Source organism: Fringilla coelebs (genome assembly GCF_963513975.1).
Source record: "Fringilla coelebs genome assembly, chromosome: 5".
Classification (NCBI taxonomy): domain Eukaryota; kingdom Metazoa; phylum Chordata; class Aves; order Passeriformes; family Fringillidae; genus Fringilla; species Fringilla coelebs.
The window spans coordinates 6,353,433-6,381,367 of NC_140033.1; the positions used below are offsets into that span (position 1 = coordinate 6,353,433).

General features: G+C 35.8%; 1 protein-coding gene across 3 annotated transcripts in view; it reads right to left on the reverse strand.

Annotated features, from left to right (window-relative positions):
- UPF2 (UPF2 regulator of nonsense mediated mRNA decay) overlaps nt 1-27,935 on the reverse strand; it is a gene marked incomplete at its 3' end in the record, with an annotated part of 53,683 nt that overhangs the window by 19,164 nt on the left and 6,584 nt on the right. For all 3 annotated transcript variants that reach the window (XM_084206057.1, XM_084206058.1, XM_084206059.1), the window contains exons 3-15: nt 26,953-27,732; nt 23,016-23,176; nt 21,822-22,019; nt 20,445-20,594; nt 19,936-20,039; nt 19,538-19,623; nt 13,003-13,111; nt 11,700-11,813; nt 10,355-10,471; nt 5,284-5,469; nt 4,540-4,743; nt 3,562-3,837; nt 1,985-2,168 (exon numbers count right to left, since the gene is read on the reverse strand). In XM_084206057.1, the coding sequence (XP_084062183.1) occupies nt 1,985-2,168; nt 3,562-3,837; nt 4,540-4,743; nt 5,284-5,469; nt 10,355-10,471; nt 11,700-11,813; nt 13,003-13,111; nt 19,538-19,623; nt 19,936-20,039; nt 20,445-20,594; nt 21,822-22,019; nt 23,016-23,176; nt 26,953-27,732 (2,669 nt within the window). The remainder of the gene's footprint in view (nt 1-1,984; nt 2,169-3,561; nt 3,838-4,539; nt 4,744-5,283; nt 5,470-10,354; nt 10,472-11,699; nt 11,814-13,002; nt 13,112-19,537; nt 19,624-19,935; nt 20,040-20,444; nt 20,595-21,821; nt 22,020-23,015; nt 23,177-26,952; nt 27,733-27,935) is intronic.

Consider the following 27,935-nt stretch of genomic DNA (forward strand, 5'->3'; position numbering starts at 1 on the left):
AGCTATATGTGGAAGATCACATCAAAAGTCCATTGTTACTGAGCACTAAAACTAATAATCAGAATGAAACATTTCCTATACAGTTAGCTTAGACATAAAGGGTAATAATGTCCTGTCAGAAAAGAAGGAAAACCTTAGAGAGAATGTTTAAAATCTCACAGAGAACAGAAGAAGCTGTGCAAACTGCCTCAAAACATCCTCAAACTAAATGTGGACCCTACTGAAACACGCAACAAAATCTGAGTACTAAACCACAGAGACTGCACAAAACCAGCAGAACCAGAGACACGAAGCCCCTGCGGTCTTTGCTGCAGTAATTCCCTCTACTGTCAATTAACAGTTTTGAAACAACAATTTTCTCAGCCTATAATAAACCTTTATGACTCTCTCCTAATGCTCTGAGGCTGTACTTGAACCTATGAGGATGGAGGTGCCTATCTGAGAGATCTCTGGGAGAGCAAAGTCTCTTCCACAAGTACTATGTGGTGTGCTCATCCTCCTTGCAGACAGGTCTGACATTCTTACACTGTGTTTCTCTTGCTGATCTGTTTGCCTTCTGTCCTTCATGATGTTTTAGTTTACTCTGTGTGTAAAATATCAAACATAAATATATCCTTTCTTTCAGTAAGGCATCCTTCAATCTAATACCATTATCTGTACCATTTCCATAGAAGTGAAAAATTAGTCTTAGCTTTATCCAGTGTTTCAGCGTCCAGCTTAGTCTTAGATATAAATTTCAATCAGAATGTATTCAAGAATTGAGCATGGTTCTGATCAGGAAAAAAATCAAGATCTGTTTTTAGAGAATAACTACTGCAATGTTTAAGTCATCCAGTGCAAAATCCCCAAACTTCCAGCATACACTATTCTTCTCTCTTTTTTTTTTTCCTTAATTTACAAAGCCACTTAATCTTCCAAAGGACTGCTGATGTCAGACTTCTACACCACTAGTTTCCCTAGGAATTTACTGAGGAGTCAACACGTCACTATTCAAGTTGTCATTCCTTTTTTGACATTAGACCAACTGAACTTAGGGTCAGCCATCAGAGTAAAGTTTTGTGAAGCTCCTGTTATTTGTAGGAAGGAAGTGCTGAATACCTTTCAAAAGAATATTACAGTTTAACTCATTGTATATTTCTTCTTGGTTATCATTTTGAGAGCATGAAAACCATGAGTTTAGATGACACCATAGGGGAATTCACATCTCCTTTTCAGTTACTACACAGGGAATTTCAAGGCATGTCAATTAAATAAACAGCATTATTTTAAAAAAGTTCCTCCTAAAACAGAAGCTGCAACCTTATATGTGGCTATCAGACATACTCATCTCACTGAATGAAAGGAGTATTCTTAAAAATTGAATGTGTCCCCGTAGGTGAAGTGCTCTAATTAACACTTTAAAAGTGTAAAATTGACATATAAACTCTTTTAATGAACAAGCTTGTTTTCAAATAAAAATGGAAGATTAGAAAACAACCCCATTTAACAATGAGCACAGTAGTATCCAACATTTTCTAAGAACAGATATGTACAAGAGGTTTAGAGGTTAATATGATGATAACTGTTTAAATACTCACTAATCAGTATATTTTCAACTGAACTGTGCTGCCAGCTCAACTGTTTTCTCCTGAAATTAGTGTGATTACTACATTTTTCTGTTTAAATTAATGATTTCCTTCCTCATTTCTTGCACCATGTGACTCCATAAATCAATATACATACACACACTTGTGCTCTCCAAATACTATTATATTAAGACTATTCATACTATTTTTTACAACATCTATTACTTTAGAGTTATGGAGATTCTATATGGTATCTATGAGGATTAGAAAGAAACATGCAGAAAAGGTACAAAAATGTTTCTATCATCAGAATAAATGATCATAACAATAACAAGTTACCTATTACCAACATAAAGAGACAATTTTAACAACTTCAGGAACTGCCAAAAATACCTTACTTCCCTTGCATATTTTCTTACCCAATTTTATTAAGAATTCTCGTTCCAAGTCTTGCACCTGTCTGACAGCTTCTTCCAGAGAATTGCAGAGCTTTATCTTTGGTCTCAGCAGTTCCAGTGTATCACTGATCATATAGTCTATGTCTATAGGAAAAGGGTGGTCTTTTGTCCAAACATCCAGACTTTTTTTCCACCACACATAGCGCTAGAATACCAAATATTGAAATCAATTATATGCACAATGATATTTATAAGCCATTTAAGTTACAAAGTTTAAAATGCCATTTTTGTGCAGTAAAAAATGTAAAAGCTTTCATGTCACAGCTCTCCTGTTTCATACAACTATTAGATATTTTGATATCACTACAACTGGTTTGATAACACTGGATATCACAAGCATTAAGAATCCTAACTACTCTTATAAGTGTGAAGACTCAACAAAAAAGCCCTGTCAAGAAAGTGCCTTCCCATGGCAAACTCTTTCTACAAGAGATGACCATTAACCAACCAGCCAGCTTTCAATTCCTTCCCCCAAATATTTTCAAGAAAATCAATTTCCCCAAAGGCATATTATGGGGAAAAGGGAGAAAACATCATAAAAAAATCTTAAGACTGCAGCCAGCTTCAACTGCCTTACACAGTTTGCTTTACAATAAATTCACATAAACCTCTTACAGTGACACTGTAAAAAATTAATGTTGATTTTAAGTGAACCTAACAGCAGAACTTGAGAACCAAGGTGCTGCAAAAACTGCATCTAAAAATGAAGTATGAATAACAGAATAATACTTAAAAGATGACATACTCAAGGGGAAGGCTTGCTGAAATTATTATGTGTAACAGAAATATAATGATGTCTTCCCCAAAACATTTCTTTTTGCATTTAAAAATCAGATCATATCATAATGTGAGCAGACTGGTCCAGTGGGAGGTGTCCCTGCCCATGGCAGGGGATTGAACAAGGTGATCCTTGAGGTGCCTTCCAACTCAAACCATTCTGAGGTTCTATACTTCCAAACACCATTTTGCACCTTTCATGCATGTGAGTGATTTGTATCCTTAAGGTTTGAAATAAATTATTATCTTAATTTTAGTTTTTTAATGCCCTTGTTTTTGTATAAATTATAGAGAAAAGGAAAAGGAAAAAGAAATAAAATCCAGCAAGTTTTAGCAAGAATTTCATGGTCTGGAATTCCTCATTTCAGTGTTTAAACATTCATTATGGAATCTTTTCCCCATTTCATTACATTTATTGAGTCAGAACTTTTCTTGCTGCAACTTGTGCCAATTACCTCTCATCCTTTCACCGTGAATGCCTGAGAAGTATCTGACTCCTCCTTCTCTACAAAAACCATTAGCTGAGGACAGCAGCCCAAATAATCTCCTCTTCAAGTTCAGCAAACCCCGACGTGAGCACTGAGTGCCTCCAGATCATTTTGGCATAACTCAGTATAACATATCACTTGAAACTAAAACTGCTACCAGACTGACAAGATTCTACAAATACAGCGCTAGAGAACAATGAGATAAATACATACCAGACTGATTTATATTAGCCTGTTAAAGAACTTTACAGATCTGCATAAAATTTAGAATACCTGAAAATATACAAGGAAGCAATCAAGTTTTCGCTTGCTGGATCCTCTGTCAAAATACTGCCCACAGGTATCGAGGATAGTACACACAAGTCTGATTCTGAAAAGATGTTCTGGAGGGTCCAGTGGACTAGGACTGCCATCAGGGTTCACACCAAATGAAGTGAAGGAATACAGAGTTCTAAATATTACAGCTGACTCCACCATACGATAATTGTAAAGCTCCCCCAAAAACTTGGCACTGCTGATCCGCCGTTGGTTGAACTTTGGTTGATTAACCTTTATTAAAAAAGAACAAGAAAATTCACTCTTATGCAGACACAACAGAAAACTTAAAAAACCAAACCAACACTTTACAAAGGAATAAAGTATATAAAAATGTTGACAGAATTTCTTAGGAAAAAACCAACCAAACAAAAAAATCTCAAACCCAACCAACCTTTTACAAATGAAAAAAGTGTATAATAAAGTTGACAGAATTTCTTATAATAAAAGATGGTTATTTGTGGCTACATACATTACATGAAAGTAAACATTAAAATGTAGTTATGAAAGCTGGGCAGCTAGTAAGTTCCAATACTTTTAGCATACACTCCATCTTAAATCTATGATGACTTTTCAGTCAGAGAAATCTTTAATTATAACAGCTTTTAAAATATGGGCTGGTCTCCAAAGTTACTGGAAGTTGTGTCAATCTGTCTACACTGTCAAAGAATAAATTCTATGGCCTTACTATGATAAGGGAGGCAAAACAATTGTCTTAAATAATGTTAGTTGGTTTTGTTGGGGTTTTTTTGGTACAGTTATTCTATTAATTTAAATAAATGTATACAAAGCAAGTAACTGAGGTAGAAAAGTCACCACACCAAAAAAAAAAAAAAAGAGAGAATCCAAGGATTCCTTTCTTTAAGCACAATTATTTTAGCTTTCCTTTCAACATAAGTAGATGAGTATAGCTTAGCAAGTATACTGATTGTTTACCTCCATTCCTAGTCGAATATCCTCTAGCACTCCATCCACAACATGAATTCCCACATCTTCCTGGTAAAGGACCAACCCTGCTAAGAGGTTGGCTACACAGTGAATACTATTATATTTCACATTCCAGATGTTGATCATACAGCATATAACATAGTCCTTAACTTCTGCATCCTGCCAAGGCAGCTTGCGCATCTGTCTCAGGACCTAAACCAAATTTTAAGACAAGCTTCACATTTTAGCAGGTAAAATATCAAGATGCTCCCTGCCATCCCCCCTCTCTCCTGGCTGGGATGAAATCCCTGTAAGCACCTGCAAACAACCTCGTTCCCCTTTCCAGGCATCCTCCAGGCCTGCAGTGGCTATGGAAGACTTTATGTACATAACCCAGCTGCTGTCCTTGAGCTACTGATCAAGTTGTCCAAGGCTGTTCCATCATTTCCTTGCTCTTACAGTGTGTATTTAGCTGAAGCCCTTTGTCCCTTACTCTCCTAACACAATGTACAGAACACAATGATTCTCATCTCACTCTCCGTTTCTTCAGCATGTGATGCTGTTGAGAATACAGGTCCACAACTGGAGCTTCTACATGTTCCAATAAAAGAAATTAACCATTTTATTCATGAATACAAAAATGATCCCTCTTCCCTGCAACTGAAAAAAATATAGCTCTCCCCAAATCTTTTCCAAAGTTACTACTACACCACTTTCAGTAAAAACTGTATTAAAGATTTTGAAAGGATTTACCTTCTCTGTGGTGACCTTGGAGAGATCCTTGTAAAGAAGCTTACGGATATATTCCTGCAGAGGAGGACGTTTTTTCTTCACAGTTTTTTCAGCTGGAGGGGGATTACAGTAGTAATAGGCATTTTCTACCATTGTAACATAGCGTGCATCAAGATGCATTGCTTGTTTTTTCCTCATCATTTGTTCCTGGAAACAAATGCAAATCACCTGTTAGAGATGCTGACATGCCACATTTTCAAGCCAAAGGCTTTTAGAGTTACATTTGGGATACAGTAAATATGAAGGTTTGCAGAAAAGTAAGTTAAAAGCCTGGGTAGAGAGAAAAAAAGACAAAGTACATATATATGGTTCTGTGTTGCTCTTTCCATGGTCATTTATTTTTATGATCCCTATTTTTATAATGGCTCACCTGTGGTAAGAACGGTTTCAGAAAAGTATTTAAGATTTAACTCAAAATCTTAATGCTACTGTTCAGATAGATGGTTCATAAGACTACTAGGAACTCTGTTTAAAACATTATTTAACCAGATTTTATTCAACTAAAGTAGCTACAATATTGATGTCTTAACACAAACACAGTGAATTATCATGATTGGCAATCTACTTTTTACATCAGTATGTAATTTAATAGAATTTTTGATATTTTCATATGAATTTCCAAAGGTTTAGACAATAGAATTTTCCTTACTCCATGCTCCATTAGTGCTGTTTACCCAAGCAGAATCGACTGCAAGAAAAACAGTATCTATCATAAAGTAATGTTTCAGGAAAAATCAGACAAGTAAGACTTTGCACTAATTACTGTGCTTAATTGTCATTATTGTCCTGATTGTCCTCACTTAAAAGCTTTTCTCCATACTTCACTTCAGATATGTAAGTTAAGGTTTATTTTGTGGGGTTTAATTTCTTTTATCTAAAAATTCTGTACAATAATGAAAAAAGCAGTTCTAAGCTGCTGATTTTTACAGTTAAAGATGAGCTTAATTACTTTATTAAATACTTTTTAGTATGTATCTGTGTAATTATATCCATATAGGTGTAATTCTCTAAGTGATCCTATGTATTCTAAATCACTCTATGGTGGTTCACCAGGAAACTGGACCTGTGTAAACTTCATTAGCTACTAGAGGCTGGCTACACAGTAATTTATAACTCCTAATAGATAAACAAAATTAACATGTAAGTACTCTTTCACACACACAAATGTTAGTATATCCATTCATGCAGTCCAGTAAGCCAACCAAGAGTTTAAACTTCCTTTGATTATTGGTGAGAAAGCACTATTTTTCATGCTGGTGGCCTTTCCACTAAACCTGAAGAATTTAAAATTTCTTTTACAAGGCAGACATTTCAGTTCAAATGAAATGTCAATGCACTCAAGCAGCTCCATAACCCCGAGTTTCAGCTGCTAATTCAATGAGGAACAGTAGCTTTGTGTAACATAGTAACCCAACAAATAAAATAAGTTTCCTCCTGGATTTAGTCATCTATCACCAGGAAGGTCTCCATCTGACACCAACCCTAAGGCATTTCATTCTTAACCTTTTCCACAACACAAATGGTCTTTCCTTTGATTCCCTGTGAGACTGTTCCTTTCCAAATGGGAAACTTCTGTCAGGAGCAGCACATTTTCCTACAAGCACCTAACAGATGCACAGTACTTAAAAACTGAGTACATAAATTGTTTTATGTGGGGGAAAAAAACAGAGTAGAAAATTCCCAAACTTTGCCATGTCATATATGTTAATGTTACCTTTGAAAATGTTTCACCTTTTCTAGATAGATCAAGAGAAAATAGACCTTTGCTGCCTTAAAAGCTTTTATCATGCTATATTATGAACTGAAAAATGAAGTGGGTCAAAGTGAAGCAGAACAGAGAAAATGGCAAAAGGGCTGCAGATAACATTTAAAACCCCCTAAACCTACACAATTTGTGTATTTTCCTGTTATAAAAAGTTGTACATTATACTGTAAATAATAGTTTATAATTAAAATGTTTCCTCCCAGAAGAGACAATATGCACTACCTGAAGTCTCAACATCATTGTCATTTATTGGATTTTGAGCAGTCCTGAGTGTGTGTTCCAACTCTAAGTGGATTGTATTAGTCTTAAACTCTACTTATTAAAAATATTCAGCATTTCAAGAAACTGTTTCAGTCTTTTTTCAGCTAAGGCATCAAATGGACAGGTAGGAAAGAGAAATCATAACACTACACTGTTTGGAGTAACAAAACCTTGATGCAATTCAGAAGAAAAAAGCAAAATCTGTGGTCCAAAGTGCTTTAAGCCCATCAGCTATTTAGGGTCCTCATTTTTCTAGGCTAAAATGAAGAACTACACAGGTAAAGCACTACATTTGAAAACTAGGTTTCTCTTTTTCCTTTGATAAAAACAGACCACAAACAACATTAAAGGATCCATGTTAAAATATTAGAACTGTTTTGATTTTTCTTATTGGTGAATAGCACAATCTTTCTGCATGTAGCATACATTGCAGAAGCATTTCAAAAGAAAATCTGGTGACCATTGCGGGGAAAAAAAATAAATAAAGAAGTAACTAATCAAAACCTAAGCATCATGAGAATTTCAATTTTGGAAAGCATTTCAGCATAACTGACATTTAAACATCAGATTATAGCAAGATACTGAAACTGTTCAGCTCCTGCTTCCCTTTAATACCTGCTCTGCCCTGCCCTGCTACTCGTTCTGACAGTTCCAAATGGAAATTTTTAATTTCCTGGAAGCATGTTACTGCTACAGTGAATTAACACAGCTCTCCATGAACTGCATTTACTTTGCCACAGCCTCCTCCTCTACAAACAACATCTCCCAGTTTTAACAGCAGCAGTAAAAGCAGCCACACCAAGGAGGAAGGCACCGTGCACCTAAAGTTTTGTATATTTATTAACACAAGTGATCTGGCCCTAAAGCTTAAGACAATTGTCTAAGTTAAATGATTAAAAGTGCATCAGGAAGCTTTTAATACCAGAATTTCAAATATTCTTTCAGCAAGACTACAACAGTATAATACAATAATTTGACATTTAAACTCAATTATGTTACAGGAACATAGATCAAGATGAAGCTGATCTTCCTTTCAAAGCTCCAATTCAAATAATCCAATTCACATAATTCATTTATCAACTGATCAATCCTAAAGCCAATCTAGTTTTACATTAGTATTTTAAATTACATAAAGGACACTGAATTTGAAAGATTTGCCAAGAAGACCATTACTAGAAATAAACATTATCCTAATAAAAGAAGAATCTCTAAATAATCTGCAAAACCAGGATATGATCACTAGAATAAGTTACTTAGTGCCACCAAATTTGCAATGTACTTACAGAACACTTTACTTCTCAATAAATATTTTTTCCTTAATTACTTTTAAAATCTATTCTTAACTATGACTTTCTTCTACACCAGGACAAAGCAACATTGTCTTTAATAGGAGACATGCAGCCTGTTTGGAATCTTATTAAAAAATACATCAGCAGCAGTAAAGATTAGGACCAATAATTATTTAGAGGATCAACAGTCCTTAATTCTACCCATAAGAGTAGATCAGCTTAACAGTTGCTTAGATTTTTACTAAAAGATTGTTATCAGTTTTCTTTTCCACAGTTCACACTTGTGACTATGATTCAATTTGTATAAGACTATTTAGGTCAAAATTAATCTCTGCAGGTTTTTAGGGGAATGTTAGAAAATGCAGTTATTAAGATGGATACAAAATACAATTCCATTTAGCCTATTTTACATCTTAATAGATAGTCCAAACTTATTTGCCATCTTTTTCCTTCTCCTGGCTCCTCAATGAATAAGAAAAGACCACTTATCCAAAACCTTGTGAAGCTTTAAGCTTCAGTAATTCAAACTGTGTTTGTGGTTTGCCTTGCACTTCACAGTTAAGCCATGTTTAGCATTCATCCAGCAGATTCCAGCAATCCAGCTAACAGTCAGCATTTTTATAGTGCATAACACTAAAAGCAGTCAGTTACAAAAACTAGCTCTGGTATAAGTATTTAATTTTTCCTGACTTCTAAAACTTTTATTAACTACCATAAAGTGACAGCAGTGAGTAAAATGTCTTTTAAAGATAATGGAACTGAGTTTTCAAGGGAAAAATCCGTGATTATGGAAAGGAATATATTTCACAATACAACACATCAGCTGGCAAACCTTTAGAAAACTGAGATTCAAACCTTTCAAGATACAAAGTACACTGCTACAAAAAGCAAGAGCCAAGGAACTGACAGTTAATTTGCCCATCTCTTTCCTCTCATGACTGCACCACCTCAACAAATGTTCTAACATCCAAAGAGGTTCAGAAAAAAATAGTATTTTGTGGAAAAGAAATTGTACAACAATATACCCAAGTATGCAATAGCTTCTCCATTAACTAGAGCAGAAGAAGAGAGATACTGGTTTAAGGGAAAGTGAATGTATCTTTGAAGGTCTTCTTCAACCATGTCTGACTCAGCGTCTTGCCCTGGACAGAGAGTTTTAGGATTGTCTCCCAACTCAGTAAATATATTTTTCAGTTCTTGTTATTATTTATTCAGTTCTTGTTATTTTAAGTCTTTGCCAGTACTTCTTCAGACTTACAGATCCCAATTCTAATCTTAATTCTCAATCTCTACTTCTAGGACTGTTTCTCTTAGTGTCTTGAACATTTTCTTTTTTTTTTACATTTAGAGCCCCAGATCATTATACAGGGCATAGAAACCACCTCTTGCACAAATGTCTTCACTTCCAGTTGAAACCATGTCTGGTTCTATTCACCACTATTTTTCCCCTCAAACACTATTTCAGGCATGTTCAGGTATAGCTACAATATTCTTTCAACCTCATCCTCTGGGTCTGCCCTGTCTCTGAATTACCAGTAGTTCAACAGCAATAGCTTTTAACTTCAGAAATTCTTTTTTTTTTTTTTTTACATTTTCTTTCAAGTCATGAAGAGGTTTTTAGGTCAACTGGAGCTCTTGAGAATAGCTTCAAAAAGAAATAATTGCTTTAAGTCAGAACATGGCACCCTCCCCCATAAGACAACAAGTTTCCTCTTACCAAAAGAACACTGGTTCTTAGGTGAGATTCTGGTGATCTGAAGAGGAATCTTCCACAGGTTTCCAGCAAGGTACATGCCATTTCAATATGGTGATGAGAGAAGTCTGACAGAAGCATCTGGTATGTATTTATATAAAAGCACAGCTTGTTAAACATCTTTTTCAGCTGCAGAAAACATTAAGTCATATCTACCAGACTGGACACTATGCTGGGGTACAAAATTCTTTATGGAATAAATGCCAATGGATTTCAGTGATCAGATGTTAGGACTGGGAAGGCCCTGGCACAGGATGCCCAAAGCAATTGTAGATGCCCCATCCCTGGAAGTGCTCAAGGTCACTGGATGGAGTCCTGAGAAACCAAGTCTAGGAGGAAGGAGTCCCTGTCCAAGACAGGAGGCTGGAACCAGATGATCTTTAAGGTCACATCCAACCCAAACCATTCTATGAATATTCAAAAGATAATTCTCATTTTAAAATTAAGAACAGTCTATGGACCCCAAATTTAGGCTTCAGAAGAACACGATCTTTTGAAAGACCAGCATAAAAACTCCCCCCAAACTACCCAATAACACTGCACGAGGGCACAGTGACCTCAGAGCACACCTAACTGCACTGTTTTCAGTTAAGCAATAACTATAATTAACACAGCTTTGCATTTTACAGCATTTTATAGACAAGTGAGGTGAAATCATGAGTGATTATGATTTCTTTAGGAAATCAGCTTTGATATCTAGCAGGTCAATGAATAGAAACTATCCATATAGAAAGTGATGTTAAGCTGTGAGTCTCAAGCATCTTTTATTAAAGGCACTTTTATTTTTTAAAACCTATTTTTAATTTGGGACTTGACATCAAGGTTTGAATGTTTATCAGATTAATGCTTTCCAGAGATGTTTTGCTCCTCAACAAAGAAAAGCTCCTGCTTAAATGGCATAAAAGCCTCTCCTTGCATTACTGAAATGCTTTTTGCCTCCTGTCCCTCTCCCTTATTGTTATTTTCTCCACAAAAACATTAATTGAAATCAACAATATGGAAATTTTACAATGTACAGAAGATTAATAAGTAGCAAAGTCTGCCATACTTCCAAGGAAGACAATGAGCAGTTTGGTTATGTTCAAATGTAGAAGTTTATTTTAATATATTCCTCTCATTAGAAGAGGAAAAACCTTCTAACTTCTACAGCAGCTATAGAAGTCTCCTCATACACAGCAGGCACTGACACCAGGGTTTAAAACTTCCCATATAATGAATTCAGGTAACATCAGCAGCAGGTAAGTAAGGGGAATAGGATAGGGACACAATGTCAGCATACCCAGGAGTACAGGACTATCACAATACCAACCTTTAAACAGTGGAGAGTATCATTTTTGGAGAACATCTTAAACTTGGTAAGCTCACCAATAAATCTCACAGTTTTATTCTTTGTTTCAATGTTGATCTGGTCCTTTTTTCTTACCTAAAAAACAACCAAAAATTGATTGTAGGCCCTCAAAAATACCCACTTCTTCTAAATTACTTGGATCTGAACATGCACAAAACACACCGGGAATTCAGCAGTGTTTGGTATCACTTTGGTTCCTCAAGCTCCACCTTTACTTCTCATTGGGTTTCCTGAAACCCTCCCTACAACCTTGTTTCTTCAGTAGATTTTCAATTCTTTTCCCCATCTCCACACCTCCCAAAACAATTAATTCCTCTAACATACCTATTCCAAATTACTCTAACATCCTCCTCCTTTGCCACAGTGAAGTGGTGATAAAGAATTTTAGATTCTATATTTTCAGAATCAATAAGAAGTCTCTATGTGAATATGGCCACTTGTACTGTCCTCAAGGAAATATTAAATATTGATGGCTTTTTCAAGTCAGATTTAGTAATGTGCAGACTTTTAAAATAACTGAGATTCAGCATAAATTTAGGAACCAAACACAAATAGATATCTCCATCTAAACATAACCCACAAAACAGAAAACTGTATTTCCCCAACAGAAAGAGGTTTTTCTGAGAAAGTCAACATTGTTAAGATTCAAGTCTGAGCAATTTATACACATTTTTAATGTCAATATTAGAAAAAAAAATTGAAATCTGTGCCACAGAGCTCAGAAAATGGTGAAGGAATCATCACTGTGCACCATAACATGTTTGGTTATAACACTTAAAAAGAAAGCAAAGGAAACAACACTGAAAAATACATTTGTGGAAAATTTTGATAGATGAAAATTGTAAAATCTAATTTGAATTAAATACTATATGATAATAGTGATCACTACAATAGTAGCCTTGTAGTGGAAACGTTAGAATAGGTCAGGTCTCGTTTGAAAAGCAAGTCATTAATTTACAGAAAACTCCTAACAGAGATGGAGAAGAGTATCTAATTTTTGTAACTTCTGTTGTAACAGTTGTACAATTCATTTATATAATTATGTAAGCATATATTGAAAGTTGCAAAACCTTATCTTTTACAAAGACTTACAAAGTTACAAAACTTTCTCTTCTTTTATCTAGAACTGCTGAGATGACAGAAAAATATTCACTGAATTTCAGAAGTAGTATCTACACAACACAAAGTGGGTTTTTTCCCCAAAGGTCAACTTATAAGACTAGTTAATCTGGTTTTAATAAAAATATAAATCACCAAAACATACATGGAACCTGAAATCCCCTTTCAGCATGGAACAGAGATCCTCTGCTACATCAGACATACAGGGATGCAATGTGGCAACCAGTCTTGCATAAAATGGTAGCAAATCCAATCTGCAAACAAAGGAGAGAATAAAATAGACAATTTATAGACATAAATGTATTTATGTGTACAAATATGGGTACCATTTCACTTGTGAAAAGAATCCATGCACTGACAGAACTACATACATGCAATTTTTTTGGCCCACTTCAGAATGGAGTATGATTTAAAAATAATACAAGAAAGCAAACCCCCATAGCCTGTTGGAATATTTCATAGTTCATTTCCTTTTCAACTCCTGCCATGGGTAAAACGCTGAATACCATCAACTACAGAATGTGACCTTCAATAAATTACCAAACAGAAAGAAAATTCAGATCCATCTTAACATGCAGGAAAAGGCTCTTACAGACAAGGCCATGGGCTATGGCAAGGGATTAATATTTTTTCTGAAAAGCAGCAGATATAGCTAGGAAGGTAGAGAACATCTTTACTTTTAAGGTGGAAAACTCCTAAATGAATAGCAGTTATTACATAAAACAAAGCTGAGCAGATGTGATGTGGCCACTCTTTTCCCAAAAACTCTGCTAGCACTCCCACAAATGGTAATATTTCCAAGTTTTCTATCGCATTTCCTTATTTCCTTCTCTCTTGCTTTAATTACATGCCTTCACACACATTTCCTTTGCACATTTATGCAAACCAGCTGTGTATATATCAGTTTTAAATGCAGAGAAACCAACTGCACTCTGAGGCCTCATAATATCATTTAACAAGCTGAGGGAAGTATTTTCAGTTTATTTTCAGAATGTTAAGTTAATGCAGTAAACAGATGAACTCTAGAACAAGCCAAAGTAAGTGGAGAGGAACATCCTAAATTTGCATGCTTCTACTGAGAAATTGCCTGTAAGGGAAAATGCATCTTGAGTTTACACTTTATGAAGGATTAAGGTTTTCCCTAGTGCTCAGGAAAGGAAAACAAAAAGAAAAAAATATGCTAACAAAAAAAAAAAAAAAAAAAAAAAAAAAAAAAAAAAAAAAAAAAAAAAAAAAAAATCTAAAAGCACAGCTGATACACAGAGCTTGTCCTGGCACAAAGCATCAAGACAGAAACTCCAAAACAAAGAAAACAAAGCCATCACAACTGCCTCCTTTCTCATTATATGTCACTGGAGCCCATTTCCAAGATCTTTAATACCCACTTGCAGGAAAAGAGACAATTACGTATTTAAATTGTGGGTTAAAAGCATCAGAATATACTCCCCCCAAAAACATAACCAGGCAGCCTGCTGGTAACACACAAGACTCCTGGTGAAACATTGTGGGTATCTCAGTTACCTATTTAACAGGGTTTATCTCTTCTGTTAATCAATAACTGAAGCAGTATTTACATTTTTCAAGCTTGTTGGAACACACAGTCAAGGCTGACTACCCACAGCAAATTACTACCATGTTATTAAGCATTTAGCCATTAACTTTGAGAGAAGTGAAAGTCTCACTACTTCACACACACCCACAAAAGCTAAACTAAGAGAGGACTGTGGCTGAACTAAGAGGGTGTATTTAACTGAGGGGATTTTTGTATGGCAACTCTTTTAAAACAAATATTACAAAGTTTTATTCTGGTCTCAATAAGTACCTGCCTGCTGAGAGCTAATAATTTCACCTCTGTAAACTGAGTATACCCAGGGGAAAATTAAAGTCTTAGAGCACATTGTTATTATTCCCTTGCAGGACACAAAAGGTTTCTTCATGAGGAAGCATACTAAGACTGGGTATTTCTAAATAGGTGAAATATAATAAGGAATAGTCTTGGGTTAATTATGCTGAAATTGGTAATCGGAGATAGAGTTTATTCCCTCTCAGGGGAAACAAAATTTCATGTTCAGCAGTGGAGACATTCCAGTATCAGTGGCACCATCTACTGGTACATGCAGTGCTTGCTTTCTTTCTCTTGAGAAGGAGGGGGAGAACTTAACTAAACCCCCACAAACCCCACATTGCTTTCCCTTCCTGCTTTTCTGGTTATAAAGTAAGATCTGGCATCAGGGATGGGTCAGTCACTCTCTGAAGTCCATGCTGAGCACCCTGAATATTCAGCACCACAGTAAAAAGCACCACTTTGGCCACTGTCATTTAGACCACATAATATGGACTGATATCCAGCCAACTCTGGATCTCAGGCTCACATGAGCTACGCATCAGTAAAATATTGAAGAGCACATCTTTTTTCCACCATTTCAAATGTCAGTTTCTTTTAAAAAGCCCAAACAAACAAAGCCAATCATAAACCAACTTACAGAAAAACTTATCTCTAAGTCCTAACTGCAATCTCTCTAAAATGGATACATCCAAAATTTTATGCCCAGGAAGAGTGAAGGGGGCATTTTGTACATTTCCTAATTTCTGTGATTCTACAAGACAGCCTAAAGAATAAAGCAATGGAGCCAGAACTCCTGCCTCACAAGCATAATGATAATGGATAAAAGCAGTGCATTCACAGGGCCTGAACAGGTACTAAGTGCCACCCACACTGCTCAGTGGCAAGAGAAGGATGATGTGGAATTGGAATGTTACCAGGGAAGCACTTTTGGCTTTTATTTCTTCATCGGGACGTAAAACTCCTTGATCTCAAGCACATCCCTCAATTTTATCCTCAACTGAAAAAGGCCATGCAAACACTGGTAAGTCAAGTTAAATTGAATAAGAAGAATCTTACTACAGAGAAGTCTCAGGATGAAAAGCTGACAGGAAATATACAGGAGGCTTGCAGCTTTTGAATTAAAATTTTAACAATTATTTAACACTTAAGAAGCAGCTAACTTCTGAATGAAGAACAACCAATAATAACACTAAATACTTACATGTGAAAAAGAGATCTCTTGCTGCAGGTAAACTTGCAACACAGATCACCATAGATTAGAACATCAAAAAATACCATAAGCCACACCAGCCCCTATATACTGCTTAATATTTATTTAGAATTGTTTAGAATTTAAAGCCTAAGAAAGGATTTCAGACTTCTCATATTGAAGAAAATCACTTACAGAATTGCAATATTCTGGTAAATCTAAATAATTCTGTGTACAGGAAGATAATTCAGCAAAGAACCACACAAAAAGGTCCTAAAGCTGTGAGCAGTATGGGTTAAATCACTGCCTGCAGTCCTGGATTAAAAGGCTAATATTTAGTTTTAAATCAATCCTCCAATGCAAATGTGAAAGCCACTCGTATACTGGCATTGAAAAATCTTTTTAAAAGGCCTTCTGTTCTGTTGGTTGGAGGTTCAAATCACAGCTGAAAATGTAAATGTGATCCATTCATCAGTATTCAACAGAGCAGGGCAAAGATGCATTCTAACACTGATTTACAGTGAGTTGAGAAAGAAATGGCCTTTTTTGTCAAATTAAGTTTTCTATCCTGAAGAATCCTGATTTGTCCCAATCTATCCAACCCCAGTGGTAGCAAGAAAGCTCCCTGGCAACACTACATAATGACTTTGATTTCACAGTGTCTGTTTTACACATCAAACAAAAAACCAGTTTTACACTTGATGAAACTGTTGTGCCTGCACATTTCCCAAAAGTGATCTCAGGAGAAGAAAGAGAACTTTTTCTGTCATTGAAATACCTCACTATGGCTGCAAATAAAGCAGCTAAACTTAAACAGCATTAACTGATATGCCTGGAAACGAAATGCTTTTTGAAAACATACTGCTTTATCTGTATCCTCAAGGACGCTGCTCCTCTGAAGCTTTCACAAAAAACCCTCCTCAAAAACATTAGCATAACAAGCACTCTTCTCCCACAGTATCCCAAAGAGATATTGCAAAAATTCTTGGACTAGTAAAAACAAGAATGGAACAACAATAATGGAAGGTAAAGCCATATCATTATGGCTCAGTGAAGAGATACACTGAGCAAACTCATCATTAACGCACAGTACACAAAGCCTCAAAGCAGTGTGTTACAGCACGTACAGAATTTTCTACATCAGAAAGGATTATGAATGCTGATTTGAAGACACAGAGCAGAATTGCTCTTTTACCAACTGCAGCAATACAGTTGGTAAAAGTTACTTAAATATTGGGGTAGGTTGCCATTTCAAATTGTCTGCATCTATGGGCAGTTCAGCTGGTATTTACAATCCAGCTGCTTGTGCTCAGAATAAGCAGCTCAGTCAACATCCTGTTTCTTCAGCTGAGAAGCCCAGAGATGGGCTCACCAATGCAGGCACATAAACACAACTGAACTTAAGATCTTGAAAGAATCAAGGTAGCTGGAATATTTATTAGTCAAGTAGGTCCCCGAGCAGACAGCAAGAAAAGGAATTATAAAACAATTGTACATCAAATGTTAGTACTTCTTAATATTAGTTAATAATTTAATTAGTACTTCTTAGTATTATAATCAAAGACCAACAGTGAAAATATCAGCTGAGCCATTCACTTTAGTGTTAGCTCCAACTACTGGAGACCAGAACCATCACAACAGCAGCAGCTCCTCGAGGCTATCCCACCATCTATCCTGCTCTATTGAGGTCTATGAGAAAAGTTAATATTTTTTAAATTATTATTACTTTTAATAGAAATCTGCAGGACAATGGAATTACCACTGGGAAGATGACAAATCAATGGCAATGAGGAAACTATGTATGTTTCCAGGAGTTTATTAACTCTGTTCACAGTACAGCCTGATCACAGAAACATTTTTTAACAGTGCAATATATCAGGAATTTAACTTTTGCTTTCATGCCATCTATGAAATCACACTGCTGAATTTACAAGCCTTATCATGCTGTTCCTGTTTGAAAGTACCTCCTTTCACTGTGCACATCTCCAAGTTCCTCCAGATCACTGTCACCTAGCACAATTTAGCCGATTATGTAAAGACAATAAAGAATTTTCAAAGAGGTTCCAAGAGTTAATAATCAATTTCAGCAATCTGGAACTTACAGCACTAGGAAACAATACAGGGCAGTGGCACAAACATTTCTGTATGGTCAGAGACCAGCCAAAAAGCCACTTCCATTTTACAAGTATGGAAAAGTTCTCTATTATGGCAGAGCTGAAGGCAAAAGTCTAAGTGCTGCTGCTGATTTTCTTTGCTGTAGATGTTCTAAGCTGTGAAAAAGAAATTCTGCTCACATTGTGTTTTGATGCATTTCATGATTACCAGCAGGCTGATAAACAGAAATGTTATTTCCTCTGCAACCTACATTTGGGCTGAAGAGCACCTTGTTACATCTAACACAGAAGATAACCAGTTGCCTGCCTCCTCTGTCATTAATTAATTAATTAATATGTTAGGCACAATCAGGCCTCTATCAAAATTTCCAAACACTAAGGTCAAACCTGTAAGTTTTAGAGGCAAGAACACATGAGTGAATGCAAGATCATGTGCACTGCTTCACTGTGGAGTCAGGTTAATACTTCAGTCAGCAAACAAACCATTGGTTTGCACACAGCAAGAGAACAGGGTTATTAGCACAGCAGATGCTTATTACAGATGGGATGTAGAAATAGGCTGAATTAGGGTTGAAAACACAGCACAAGCATGATTAAACTTAAAGAAAACAAAGCACCAACGTCTGTTTGTTCAAAGCCAGTCTACACATGTGCTGACACAAAACAGATACTTAAGCTATGTTTTTTCCCCCAGGGTTAAAAGGTAATGGAATCAAAGCAGTGTAAACTCTTAACAAGAATTCCAAGATGATCATGTTCACTTTATATTAAATTCAGCATCAAAACAGCTTATCATGAGAAACAGGGCAAGGTGAAGCAAGAAAAGCAACTTCTTCATAATTTCACCTATTTAAGGCTCAAGTTTACCAGAGAACAGAGAAATATATTTTCCCTCCAGTTAATTCAATGTTTTTATTTGAATGTTTGCAAACATTTTTGGAAGCATGGCTCTTCCTGTAAGTGCAGGAAATCTGCTTACACAGAGACAAGGAGGAAGAGCAAGAGCTTTACACAGGCAGATGTACACAGACAAAAGAGGCCAGGCTCAAAGTGGCTGGCCTACAACTGGCTGTTGCAGAAGGCACAAGGCTGTTACAACGGCCATGTACTGCATCAGAATTAACACATCACAAGAACCCTCCTTCCAAATAATACTGTGCTCTAACTGTCAACAGGCTCTAAAAAAAAGTGCAAGATATCCTGAATGAAATAAAACCTCCCTTTTTGGTATCAGGTAGGTTTTGCTGTTATTTTCACAAAAATTAAAGTAATTTTTAAAAAAGGATGAAAAGAAATCTACTGGACACACCAAGTTTACAGGGGAAAAAATTCCTTATTAAAAACCTTAATTTTTTAGAAAATATCATGGATCATTGATTCTAAATATTTCTTTGGTGCTTCAGCATAAGCCACTCCAAAAGTGCAGATCAGAAATAAACAAATGTAATATACACTGGTTTTAAAAAATACATGCACATGCTAAATTAAATAATAAATGGATGGATCCAGCTTGTTCCCCTTCTGTTCTTACCTTTGTCTAGGAACTATGAAAAGTGCTCGTACCAGTTTTCTTCTGTTGGCTTTTGTATTCATATTCATGCAAAAATCCATTGCTGCCTATAAAGAGCACAGTTAATGCAATGCTTCACTTTAATGCAGTGAGAAAGCAACAGAAAAAGGTGTTTAAACATGGCTTTTACAGAGACATTCCTACTACATACTACTGCTTTAAAAATAACCATTTAAAAAAATCTTCAGTTTTGGCTAGAGCTGACATAGTCAGAAAATATGTCCACTCAGAGGAATACAGACTGATTAAAAATTAATTCAGCTACTGTCAGACTCCAAAGCTTGAAATCTTTATTTCCTATCTATCTGATCTAGCATTATGGCTTTTAAGAGTGCAAATAACTGAAACTATGACGGTACCTTGTCTATGAGGTCTCTGTTGACACAGTTTGGAAGCTGCTGAAGAAAAGCATCTACTATGAGTTTTAAATGAGATCCAGTACTGGCTTCTTCATCCTCTTGTTCTAACAATGGGAAATAAACAAGCAGCAGACATCTTTAAGCTATGAAATACAGTAATTTACCAACACATTCCCCAAAAGGTGCATTTATAACGTTTAGTTGTTAAGTATTCATTCCTCTTTGTAGATCACTCTTCAGACAACCACCTTTTCATTTGCTTACTTTTAAAAGCTTTGTGAAGGAATTGGTAACTTTCACTACATAAACATCTTTAAAATAATTTTCACTTTTATCTGAATGACTTGCTATAAAAACATTTATCACAATCCTAGCAGTTTCTAGCTGCTAGTTTCATAAGTAAATAAATTGCCCTGAATGCACTCTACAAATTCACAAACTAAAACAACCAAGTTAAAAAAACACCAAATCACAAAGAAAAACCAATTCTTAAAACCAATTCTTTTTACCTTGCTCATCAAGAAGCTTCTTTGTGAGATCTTCTGCCTCATCTCCACAGTCCAACTCCAGTGCATCATCATTAATATCCAGGTTCTCCAGCTCCAATTCCAGATCCTCATTCCCAGCTGCTTCCTTATTATCTTTGGCATCTTTTGAATCTATTTACAAGTTAAGTAGAAATACCAAATAAATACAAACTGTTATACACACACAGTCATTAGTAGAATATGGGAAGACTATTGCTGCTAAACAATCTCTACTGTCTTAATGCAAAATCTTTTATATAGATGAAGAAAAAAAAAGGAAAAAACAGAACAGGAGGAAAGTGTTAATGAAATAACATGCTGTATCAAAGGTCAAATAAAGATTATTAGTTTCCTTGAAAACAATATCTGAATCTGAAAGATTCAGAAAAGAGCAGTTAATATTTTTCTTGGACCACAACACTGGTCCAACACTGAGAATTTTTCCAAGAGATTACAATCTACAGAATTTTACTGTTTTCTCAGGCCTCCTTCCAATTGCATTTGCAGACTCTGCTTCATTTAAAAAAATTAATTTCAATGCAGATAACCTTATTAAAATTCTAAAATTTTTCAAAGCCAAGTGTGAAAACTTCTAAACAGTGCACACACCATATGGAGATATAGACTCACAAACAAGTAACATGTTCAGAATCACACACAAAATTAGTCTGAAATGGACTTTGGTGATATCTCCAGTTCAACCTTTTGGTCAAAGTGGATGAACACTATTCACACCAGATTTCTCAGGTATTTTCCCAGTTGTTTTAAAACAGTAAGACAGAGATTGCAGTCTCCCTAGGCAAGGTGCTCCAATATCTAAAAATCCTTACAGGGAAATGTCAGGATTCTCCTATCATGCATCTCCTGTTATACTCTGAGCCAGGGATGGTGAGTTTTTATCCCATTGCACCTCAAGTCTGCATGTACCTGGTTGTGAACTGAGAGCTGTGTCAGAAGTGAGGAACCCCCCAGGCCTTCTAACCTAGTGAAATCTTATGCTGACAATATCACCTACCATTGATAATTTAATAAGAAAATAACAATGAGAAAAACCCCAAACACTAACATCTGCAAAGAAGGGAAAACTCTTCCCCATTTCTCACAGAAAAGTTAGTATTTACTCACTGGTTAACTTCCAATTTCTTGAAATTTACAATTCTAACAATATTAAAATGCATTTACTTTTTTTCTTCCTTAATAACCAGATGTAATCCCTATCCCACCTAGTTTATTCCCTAAAAATTCACCCAAACTGGTATACTGTCCTGATAACACCATTAGAGACTCATTACTTCCATCAAGTTTGTTTATCTGTTGGACAAGATATGTTGAAGAAAATAACTTATCTAAGCATCCTACCTCTTGATTCATCTTTGCTGGAATCCTTGTTCTGGGAATATTTTTCATTATCTTTAAACAAAATTGCTGGCACAAAAGCCTTCAAGTCAATGAGATTCTCATAGAAGTTTCTAGCATCTTCATCTTCCCAGATACCCCCCTCCAGGTCATATTCTCCAGGCTTTCCTGGTGTGAAAATATCAATACCAGGCCCGTGTTCTGCAAAAACAGTGAAACCATAAGAAAGTTATTTACACAAATTTACAATCTTCCATGGGGAGGCACCTATAAGACTCTTTTTAGGAAAGTTAAACTATTCTTTACTACATCTGTTTTCACCTGAATATTTCAATGCACATTTTAAAGTGTTTTTAGCAATTCAATCTTAGCATTAGACACACCTAGAAATTATCTTAAAATCATACATTTCATTTTGATTAAAAATACAGACAGAATCAGAGAAAGTCAAAACAAGAAAAACTAGCGGCACATTATGTGGTATTAGAAAGTTATAACAGACTTTAACAACATTAGCATTAGAAGTAATCACTTTGAGTATGATGAACTGTATACCCCACTGAGTTTTAAGGATGAAGTTTAAAAAGAACAACTTAACACTTAAAGGTATTAAAAAAATACAGCATTTTAAAGTTCAAGATAATTTAAAGCAAAAGATACTCATGATTTCAACAACATCTCAACAAATCTCAAAGTTCAGATTCAAAGGCATTGAAAGCTACACTCCTGCTTAGGAGGCCAGACAGCCACACCTAGTGACTTATCTGGCTTATAAACATGTTCCTGCCCACAACATCATCACCCAAAATAGACTTCAAACATATTTTTTAACAGTATCAGCTTTTAAAACTCTGACACAGTTTTTCAATACTAAAACCTGCATAATATTAAAGGAAAGGATCAGGTTAAAAACATTTCTATTTTTCCATTTATTATTCTACCCCCAGAAACAAACCTAAAGAGATATTATTTAGGTTTCCATAACTACACAGAATATACAATAGCTATGGCTACATATTAGGCATAATAAATTTTAAAAAATAAATGTATTATTCATTAACTGATATCTTTAGGGGGAAAGGCTGAATGAAATAAAACCAGCAGAAACAACACACTGCTAAGAGGGTTTGGTTAGTTTTTCCACCACATCCAAGCTGAGTCCAGGGTTCTGTTGACCTGCTTTAGAATGTGGCTTACCCTCAGGTGTTGGCTTCTCTTGGGGGAGGTCAGGCATGTTCTCATCCAAAAGATCAGCCAGAGACTGAGAACTTGCCAACAGCTTCTGATACGACATTGCAAATTCCTCATACTGCTTGTGTCGATCTTCACTCAGCTCTCCTTTGGAGTGGAGAATGCGTCTACAAAAACCAAATTCACAGTAAAACCACTTTTTCCCTTCAAATATATTTAAACTATGCTGAACCATTAGGAATTTCTCTGAGCAAAGCTAACTTGCCCTCTTTGAGGGAACGGTAACAATTCTAGTTTAGACTGCAATAGCAAACATTTAAGTGACACTATTATTTTTCCAAACCACACTGAATTTCCAACTTCGATCCTACTGAGGACAGTAGAGTCACAGAAGCTCCAGCTTCCATCTCAAAGAGAAAGGCCCACTTACTCTTTGCCACAATCAGGCTGTAAAAGTCCTAAAAAGACTTACATAGTAAAATAAAATACTCAAATTTATCAATATGCTAGATAAAAGTTGCTTTGCACCTGTAACAATCCATTTCCACATTGTTTAAATGATTTCATGAACTATTATCACCAGGAGGGTCAAAAAATTTGCAAGCAGCCCACTGACTTTCCAACACAACAAGTTATTTTAAGGCTATCAGTCCAAATTATGAGCAGCTATATATGTTTCTTCAGGTGCTCTTTATTTTCTTCTACAAAACTATTCATATTTTAACATAATTTTTAACATTGAAGTCTGTTGTCAAAAGTAACTTGCACTTGAAGAAACCTAATCACTGCTTACAAGTGCTGGCATCACTGAGCAGGCATCCTGCACCGAGATGAAACCATCAGAAGTCTGAAAAAAGGTGCAAATGCCACAATTCCCAAAGCAGGTTGTATCATTACATTATCATCTGTAGGATTCCATTACCATTAGGCTTTTATTATGCAATAGGCAAAGTCACAGTCTTGCCAAAGCATTTTGTGGCATAAGAATTCTGAAATAGTTAAGGCAATGTAAGTTGATGGATATCAGTCTTCTTGTTCCAGATTAATTGTAAAACAAAAGTCTTTTTGTACACATTCACAGGGTGAGCAACAAAATCCCTTATCCCTGCTCAGAACCGAAAGTGGACACAGGTGTCTGGCAAGAGAGCAAGAAGCATTAATGCTGGCATAAGTTCTATTTCTCTGACAAAACACACTTACTTAACATGTATTGCCTGCTCCTGCAAAGTACAGCAAAGAAAAATTAAATTAAATAACCACTGATTATTTGTGAAGTGCAGCAGTTCAGTTTGGATTCAGAAAAGACATTAAGTGTCAATTCACAGCTTTTCCATGGAGACCGCTGTCTATTGCATACGTATTTTAAACCAGCAGCTTTCTAAACATGAGCATTGAAGCTCTCTGCTATTATTAAAATACAAAAAAAGCAAAATGCTGCAACAATAGTACAAGACTTTCAGTTCTCAATTTCAGTATTTCAGTTTCAAGAAGACAAGTGATAACAAATTCAAAGCAGTTAAAGCAAATGAAGCAAACTTTAAAAAGCAAGGTTCACCTCTGAATACAAGTACAGCACATAGTACTTGTCTTACTTTATGTCTCTTCAAAGCACAAGACAAGTTCAGCACATTTTAAAAACATCCTTCATTTAGACAAAAGCTAACACTTTTCTTTGAAAACTCTCTTCAGACTCTGGGAATCAAGGTGTTTCCTTCCAGTTTTGTTGTGCCCTCAGCTGTGTAAACAAATGACCACCAGGTTCTATGTTAAATTAAAGTCAAAGAGAAACTCAAGGTACTTTTCCTAACCATCCACTTAACCAGCAACACTTGAGTCTGCTTTAATTTTACCTAAATGATTCCACAGGTAACACAGCACTAAAGCACTGTTAATTTAGCATAGCAATTTTCAATTAATTCAACCAAATTGTACAGCTTAAATTACTTCACAGTCATTCTCCTGACAGAGATAAATTGATGAGTTATTTATCTGACAAAATATCATAATCTTAATATGTGACACAGTTAATGCACAAAGGGGAACAGTTCACTCCCTATTCACTTCATTGATTGTGGAATAACACTGTGAATAAAAACTACAGCAAAATGGATCAGATTTTGAATACACAGAGAACTGCTTTATCCAATAGGATTATTGGGGTTTTTAAAAACAAAAAAACTAAACCAACCCAACCAAAGAAAAACACCCGAAAAAACTACAACCCATTAAAAAAAGAATTCAAAAGCAAGTAAGGAATCAAATGCACAATCACTTTCCCACAATCTACACTTCAGGAAGATTTCTGTAACACTCATAGACTTCTTACTTGGCAAATCTGTCTTGCCCTCCTCATGCCCTGCACTTCCCTAGCAAGCAAATGCCACAAATCTGTTACAGATTTTGTAAACAAATAAAATCTGGTAGGAAAGATTTTGATGTCTTATTTAATAAAACTTACTCCTCAACTTCCATTAAGGACTTAAAATAGACACCTTAAAGTTCAGAAAGAGTAATAATGGAGTTCTCTTAATCCAGTGATAAATGATAGCTCTTCACATTCCTTCCCCAAAACAAAGCCTTGCACCCAAGTTGACAGGGACAACTGAGATCACAGGGTGCCCAAATAGGTCCCTCATCTGCCCTTGTCTGATCTACTCAAAGCAGGCTCAGTGATGAGGTCAGACCAGCTGCTCAGGCTCTGTCCAGTCATTTTTATGCAGTTGTACAAGTAAATATTAAAGTATATTTCCTTCTCCCAGATCAGTTACATTCTTTCTGCTCCTCGCTTTCTTAACATATTTTATATCTCTCAGAAAATTTTTTCACTCTATTTTCTGTCATACAGACTTTGTAACATCTACTCATTGAAACGCCAGCCAGAACCAACGTGCCCAGAACTAATGATAATTGTGAAAATATAAAGGTTCCTATTCATTCACTTTGAAAAAATTACACCTTAGTCAGTAATGTACTTTGAATTAGTGAGGTACTTGTAGAAATAATGGTACCTCAAAAGTCAGTTTATGATCCTGTGAAATTCAACACTTGGCTGAGACCAGATAGGAGTGCAGCACAAAACTCATCAGCACAAAGGAGTCTTGCTTTGGAAACATAAAAATTTAATGCATTCCAAGCATACATTTGGTTCTGGATGGATGTCTAACCTTTTAGCTGAAATGTGTCTATAAACAGTAACGTGTTCATTTCTATCTGACTGGAATGCTTCCAGAAGAAATTAAGAATGACTGTTTTAAGAATAGCATTTGGGTTAGGCTGGCTCCAATAATGAGAATTCAGGATGCTTTAAAGCAAACAGTTATTAAAAAATGTGAACATGGCAGAAATAAAATTATTCAGATCTCAAAGTCTGCATATTCATACCCTGCAATACTAGTACTACATATAAATATTTAGGAGGACTTTTATCAAATTATCTATGCCCTCCAACATTTTAATACATTTATAAAATATATATTTGTCCACCTTGGAGTGGAACAGATACCTTCTTAACTTAACCTATTTTTTCCTTCATCCTGCTACACTAAAAAAAGTAAACAAGCCAAAGCAATTGTGGCATATGCTTCGTTTGATACATGTGGGTGGAAAGGGAGAAATCAGATTGTGCCAACTGGAAAAGGACAGTACCAGCTGGGAAAGCAGCATTGCTCTCATGCTGATAAGGAAACAGCACCAAACAGAGGAAAGAGAATTATAGCTAAAGGTCAACCTCCCTTTCCTTTAAGAGATATTCAAAGAATCTGTTTTGTCTCTGCTTTTTAAGTATTTAGAACAAATTTAGAACTTTTTTTTAGAAACACTGCAGAACACACTTATCTTGTACACACTGGTAACAGACTTTGTTCATAAATACTGCAACAAATCTAGGCATTTCATAAATAAACTAATTTTTATTCATAAGTAAAAAGCAACATTCAATTGTCACCTGTTTTGTCTTTCAATATTTTGTAGCTCCCTGTGGTCCCTTTTCAGGTGTTTGGTCAAAGATGTAAAGTATTCCTTCAACAAATTCTGGAAGGGCTGTTGTTTCTCTGGGCTAATTATCTCACTAGGAGGAAAGCTCAAGTTAAACTTCTCTGCAACAGTTTTTACCTTCCTTGGTACCAAACCAGCAATGTCATCTCCACAGTGCCGACAAAAGCTGATCACCACAGAAACATGAGTGTGGGATTCTCGATCAGCATTAATAATATTTTTAAGTTGCTCATAGATTAAAGACAAACCTTCCTTGTCAGTGAAAATCCCAACTATTGTCAATTCTGCAATGAAACGCAAATCAGTTCTTAACTTGGTAATGTTGGGAGTCTTCTCTTCTTTCCTTGCTTCAAAATGTTTTTTCCAAGCCTGAAGTAATGAAGGAGCAAAATCAGCGTATCGCTGGTGAAAGAGGGAACACAAGTGCACAGCGCAGTTCACGTCTGATATTTTCAGTTTGGCCTCCACAATAGAAGCTACTGCTTCTGCAATGTATTTGCTTAAATTCAGGCTATTAAAGTCATGGGACAAGGAGTCCCTTTGTTGCTCTGTAATGGTTTTTAGCTTCTTAACAAAAGCTGTGTTCTTCTTCAGACTGGAGTCCAGTCTGCTGAAGAAGTTTTCCTCCGGACGACTCTCCGGTGCGTTCTGGTTTTTGCTGCGGAGCTCTTTTCTTGCCTGATGGCGCTCCCAAGCCTCCTGATGGAGCTGATGTGCTTCCTCCTTCTCCCTATGCAACATAAAAATTAGTCATTTGTGTTATGGAGCCTTCATCTCAGAGTATCAGTAAAAAGGAAAAAAGGTTACAGTTGGAAAACCTTCAAGAGTTCTTACACAATTTCACCTTACTCTCTTCTTTAATATCTACTAAGTTAATCCTAGAAAGCCAAAGCATCTGCTTCAGAAACTCTGTTTAATTTTTGTGTTGCAAAT